The sequence below is a fragment of the Colobus angolensis genome, unplaced genomic scaffold (genome assembly GCF_000951035.1).
Source record: "Colobus angolensis palliatus isolate OR3802 unplaced genomic scaffold, Cang.pa_1.0 Scaffold239, whole genome shotgun sequence".
In the NCBI taxonomy this organism is placed as follows: Eukaryota; Metazoa; Chordata; class Mammalia; order Primates; family Cercopithecidae; genus Colobus; species Colobus angolensis.
The window spans coordinates 250,382-255,976 of record NW_012115588.1 but is presented as its reverse complement, the minus strand read 5'-3'; the positions used below and the strand labels follow the sequence as shown (position 1 = coordinate 255,976).

At 53.4% G+C, this 5,595-nt stretch overlaps 1 protein-coding gene across 2 annotated transcripts in view; it reads left to right on the top strand.

Moving 5' to 3' along the window:
- Nucleotides 1-256: 256 nt before the first annotated feature.
- POLR3H (polymerase (RNA) III (DNA directed) polypeptide H (22.9kD)) overlaps nucleotides 257-5,595 on the top strand; it is a 25,275-nt gene continuing 19,936 nt past the window's right edge. The window contains exons 1-3 of one of the 2 annotated variants that reach the window (XM_011945079.1): nucleotides 281-317; nucleotides 592-722; nucleotides 4,574-4,670. In XM_011945079.1, the coding sequence (XP_011800469.1) occupies nucleotides 612-722; nucleotides 4,574-4,670 (208 nt within the window). In that variant the 5' untranslated portion in view covers nucleotides 281-317; nucleotides 592-611. Of the gene's footprint in view, nucleotides 723-4,573; nucleotides 4,671-5,595 lie in introns of both variants that reach the window. The other variant, XM_011945080.1, reaches the window with a different exon arrangement.

Here is a 5,595-nt window from a genome sequence, read left to right as displayed (position 1 = left end):
CACTCTGGCTGCTGTGCGGAGGACAGCAAGGCGGGTAAAGCTCAGGCCAGGCGAGGGATAATCAGGCAGTATTGCACGGAGGTCGCCTAGCAACCAGAAAGCGCCGTCGGGAGCTGGGGGAACTCTCTGCTCCTGCGAAAAGGAGGAGGCCCCGCCCCCTCCCCGCCGTCTCTCCGCCCCACGCAGTGCGTGGGCACACACTGTCCGCCTCGGGCGGACAGAGACTTCTTATTGGTGGGTTTTCCGGAAGCCATGGATTCGGAATCTCGCCCGCAGCCACGCAAAACCGAGCGTCTGTGTGCGGTGCGTGGTGCGTGGTACGTGCGGCGGCACGTGGCGCGGGTGCGGGGCGTGGCATGGCGGGGTCGCGCGGCGCGGGCGTGCACCCGGAGCTCTGAACAGGGAGCGCCTCCCTCTGGCCTCGGTTTCCTCCCGTTGTAGTAGCGGAGCATGGCCCAGACCGGGCACCCGAGACCGCCCCGTGCAGCCTCACCGCCAGCCTGGGGGCCTCAGCGGCCGGGACGGGACCAAGGGGCTCGGGGATCCTCCCCGCCCCCGGCCCTGGTGCTTGACTGACCCTCCCGTTCCCAGAGCCCCCAGCGCAGACCGGGATGTTTGTCCTGGTGGAGATGGTGGACACGGTGCGGATCCCCCCTTGGCAGTTTGAGAGGAAGCTCAACGACTCCATTGCCGAGGAGCTGAACAAGAAGTTGGCCAACAAGGTACTGGGCCCACGGCTCACGGGCAGGCCTTGCCGCGGGAGAGCCAGCGCCCCCTACCGGCCGCAGGCCTGGCCTCCGTCGTGCCAAGCCCTGGCGGTGGGCAAGCGGCTTAATGTCCCAGAACTTTTGTTCACCGTGAAACAGGATGTTGAAGGGGATCAAAAGAAAATGGGCTTGAAAAAGGGAGTTGTAACTGGAAGTGTCAGACTCTACAATTCTAAATTACTTTGCAATTGCAGGCAAGTTACTGACCCCCTCTGGGCCTCAGTTTCTATTTGTAAAATGGGGATAAAATGTTGCTGTCCTTCCAGCCTTGCATTGGTTTTTTGTTGTTTTTGTTTTGTTTCTTTTCTTTTTTTTTTCTTTTGCTTTCCCCGAGACGGAGTCTTGCTCTGTCGCCCAGGCTGGAGTGCAGTGGTGCAATCTCGGCTCACTGCAACCTCCGCCTCCTGGGTTCAAGCGATTCTCTTGCCTCAGCCTCCCGAGTAGCTAGGACGACTACAGGCGTGCGTCTCCATGCCCGGCTAACTTTTGTGTTTGTATTTGTATTTATTTTTATTTTTATTATTTACTTACTTATTTGAGATGGAGTCTCGCTCTGTCGCCCAGGCTGGAGTGCAGTGGTGCGATCTCGGCTCAGTGCAAGCTCCGCCTCCCGGGTTCACGCCATTCTCCTGCCTCAGCCTCCCGAGTAGCTGGGACTACAGGGGCCCGCCACCACGTCCGGCTAATTTTTTTGTATTTTTAGTAGAGACGGGGTTTCACCATGTTAGCCTGGTTGGTCTCGATCTCCTGACCTCGTGATCCGCCGCCTCGGCCTCCCAAAGTGCTGGGATTACAGGCGTGAGCCACCGTGCCTGGCCAATTTTTGTATTTTTAGTGGAGATGGGGTTTCTCCATGTGGCCAGGATGGTCTGGATCTCTTGATCTCCTCGCCTCAGCCTCCCAAAGTGCTGGGATTACAAGCGTGAGCCACCGCTCTGGGCCAGTGCATTGTTTTTGTGAAGATGAACAGTTCTAGTAGTACAGAGTTAACTGTCAGGAGGTTCATCCCTTCATTCTAGCAGCCAATATTTGTGTGCCATCTCTGCGCCATGCCTATGTGCCTTAGTGCCCGCTGAGAGGTCTTCCCACCGTCATTTCTCTGGCAGTCCTCCCTTCCCAGGTATTCTGTGTCACATCACTCTCTCCATCTTAGACTTTTTCCTTTCCCTCTCCTTGAGAGCAGGGACTTATCTGTCTTCTTCCCTGAAGTATCCCCTCATTTAGCCAGAGCCTGGCGCGAGTAGATGTTCCATAATTTTATGGTTTTCTTTTTTTTTTTAGACAGAGTCCCGCTCTTGTCGCCCAGGCTGGGGTGCAGTGGTGCAATCTTGGCTCACTGCAACCTCCACCTCCTGGGTTCAAGTTATTCTCCTGCCTCAGCCTCTTGAGTAGCTGGGATTACAGGTGCCTGCCACCACGCCCGGCTAATTTTTGTACTTTTAGTAAAGACAGGGTTTCGCCATGTTGGCCAGGCTGGTCTCAAACTCCTGACCTCAGGTGATGTGCCTTCCTCAGCCTCCCAATAGTGCTGGGATTACAGGCGTGAGCCACCACACCCAGCCATTTGTCTGTTGAATGAAACAGAGGCAAGGCTCTGAGCTATAGTGTGCTGGGAAAAGCAGATATGAATGAGAGGGGTCCATAGTTGAGCGTGTGGTGACAAATTGAGGTAAATGCTATGAGGGACAGGTGTTCACACACCTGTGGGAACAAAAGACCATCCCCTGGAATGAGGGGACCTGCAGCTTTGTTGAGGAGGTGGGGTTGGAACTGAGATCTGATGGTGAAGTAGAGCCAACCAGAGGATTCCTTTCTGGGGTGGGAGGGGACTGGGTGGAGAGAAGAGCCCTGAGGCAGGAACTGGCATGTGCAAAGGCCCTGTGAAGAAGGAATACAGGCAGGGCACAGTGGCTCACACCTGTAATCCCAGCACTTTGAGAGGCTGAGGCTGGTGGATCACCCGAGGTCAGGAGTTCGAGACCAGCTTGTCCAACATGGTGAAACTCCATCTCTACTAAAAATACAAAAAATAGCTGGGCATGGTGGCAGACGCCTGTAATCCCAGCTACTTGAGAGGCAGAGGGAGGAGAATCACTTGAACCCAGGAGGCGGAGGTTGCAGTGAACTGAAATCGTGCCATTGCCCTCCAGCCTGGGTGACAAGAGTGAAACTTTGCCTAAAAAAAAAGAAAAACAGGAAAAAAGAAAGAACGGGTATAACATCCACCATGGTGTGGAAGAGGCTGGTGTGGCTTGGGTAGAGGGGAGGTTGGGCTGGAAAGGTGGGTGGGGGCCAGGCCACACAGCCCTGTAGGATGTCGGAGTTGAGGTATTGGTCTTTATCCGTGGAGCATCAGGAGGTGATGGACTGAGAAGGAGCCAGAAAGAGGAAGCTCAGCTGGCTTTAGATATGAGGCAGGTCCCTTCAGAAGAGGTGAGGTTGATTTGAAGATTGTTAGGTGGTGAAGGGAACTCATGGAGTCTTTAAGTGGATGGCTGCTAGTTACTTTGTGAGGTTGAAGGTGAGGGTCTGTTGGGGGATGAGCTACAGACCTTGTGGAGAGAGAAGGGGTAGAAAGTCCAAGAAGGGAATGTAGTCCCTTTGGAGTACAGGTCCTGTTGGGACAAGTTTTTTTTTTCTTTTTTTTGAGACAGAGTCTCGCTCTGTTGCCCAGGCTGGAGTGCAATGGCCAGATCTCAGCTCACTGCAAGCTCCGCCTCCCAGGTTTACGCCATTCTCCTGCCTCAGCCTCCCGAGTAGCTGGGACTACAGGCGCCCGCCACCTTGCCCGGCTAGTTTTTGTATTTTTAGTAGAGACGGGGTTTCACCGTGTTAGCCAGGATGGTCTCGATCTCCTGACCTTGTGATCCTCCCGTCTCGGCCTCCCAAAGTGCTGGGATTACAGGCTTGAGCCACCGCGCCCGGCCTCCGGCCGACAAGTCTTACAGTAGTCGATTAGATGAATCATTTGAGAGGAGGCCCAAACAGAAATCCATGGTCTGACAAAGGGCATGGATCTTGTGGCTTTATCTTGGTGAGGTTTGGCCACAACTCTGAGTTCTCTGAGCTTCTTGCTAATTCTTGGACAGTTCCTGCAAGAGTTCTAAGTGGGGGTGATGACATGGTGGCAGATAAGCAGACACTGAGTAGCCAGTTGTTTGAACCACCATGGTGTGGGGTGGGGGCATGGGATTTCTGCACATTCTTGGGGCCTAGGTCGTGTGTCCCTCTGCCAGCTGCAGTCCCTGTGGCTGCATCTGTGTGTCTGAGATGTTGTGAGCACAGTGGTTCTGACGCTCACTAAACTGTGAGCTCTGGCATTGGCTTTGGGATGTCGGAGATTGCACGTTTAGCTAGCATTCCTGTCACTGGGCCTCACTAGTAATAACAAAGATCCTCAATGATGATTGTTTTCAGAACATGAACCAGGCACTAGGCTAGGGGCTTCACATCTATTCTCTCTCTTTATTTTATAACCCTGCCGCCTGGTATTTCCCATTCTCTGATGGGGAGACTGAGGCTCAGAGAGGTGAAGTGACCCTCTTGGCAGTTACACAGTGGGTGGTAGAGCTGGCCTTGGAACCTGGACCTGTTTTGTCACCTGAGGCCCTGCTCCTTCCAGATCTCTGCATCTGCATCGTTCTGAAGTTCCTTACCCTGGTTTCCTCCGCAAACTCATTTTCACCTTAAAAAGGAGATGATCATGACTTGCTTGCGGTTGTGAGGAGTTCAGACTGCCTGGGAGCTGGGCCTGTGGTCACTCTGTGTCCATGTGTACTTGTGTGTCTGTGTTTCTATGCGTGCAGGTCGTGTACAACGTGGGACTCTGCATATGTCTGTTTGATATCACCAGATTGGAGGATGCCTATGTATTCCCTGGGGATGGGGCCTCACACACCAAAGGTGGGTATCTTCTGTCCCTGGGGCATTGGGTTTCTTGGGGCTCAGTTTTCTGTCGCAAAAGTTCAAGCCAAAGCCAGGTTCAGTGGTGTGTGCCTGTAAGGCTGAGGGCGGAAGGATCTCTTGAGCCACGGAGTTCAAGGCCAGTCTGGGCAACGTAGTAAGACCCTGTCTTTAAATAAATAAATAAAATATTAAAAAAAAATTTTTTTTTGAGACGGAGTCTCGCTCTGTCGCCCAGGCTGGAGTGCAGTGGCCGGATCTCAGCTCACTGCAAGCTCTGCCTCCTGGGTTTACGCCATTCTCCTGCCTCAGCCTCCCGAGTAGCTGGAACTACAGGCGCTGCCACCTCGCCCGGCTAGTTTTTTGTATTTTTTTAGTAGAGATGGGGTTTCACCGTGTTAGCCAGGATGATCTCGATCTCCTGACCTTGTGATCTGCCCTTCTCGGCCTCCCAAAGTGCCAGGATTACAGGCTTGAGCCACCATGCCCGGCATAAAATATTTAAAAATTTTAAAAGGTTAAAGCCAAAGAGATGGCAAGAGGGTGCTGGGAGTCCTAGAGGTTGAGAGAGCTGGTGCCTCATCCTGAATTGGCCAGGAATTGACCCGGTGACAGCAGCAGACTTATCTTCTCTGGGCCTCTCTGTTTCCTCATCTGTGAGGCCTGGGATGTGGACCAGGTGGTTCTCAAGGCCTCTTCAGCTCTGACATCATAGCTCTCTGTCTGTGCCCTTTTGGTCTGATTGCTACTGAGCCCTGCACCTTGTCCATTCCTCGGACTGCCCACTGTCTGTGGAGAGCAGACAGAAGGGGGATCAGCAGGCTGGCTGGGGGAGGGGGACTTCGATAGTAGGACACAGTAAGAGTGTGGTCTCGAGATTCAAAGCTGAGCTCTGCCTCTTTTTTTTTTTTTTTTTTTTTTTTTT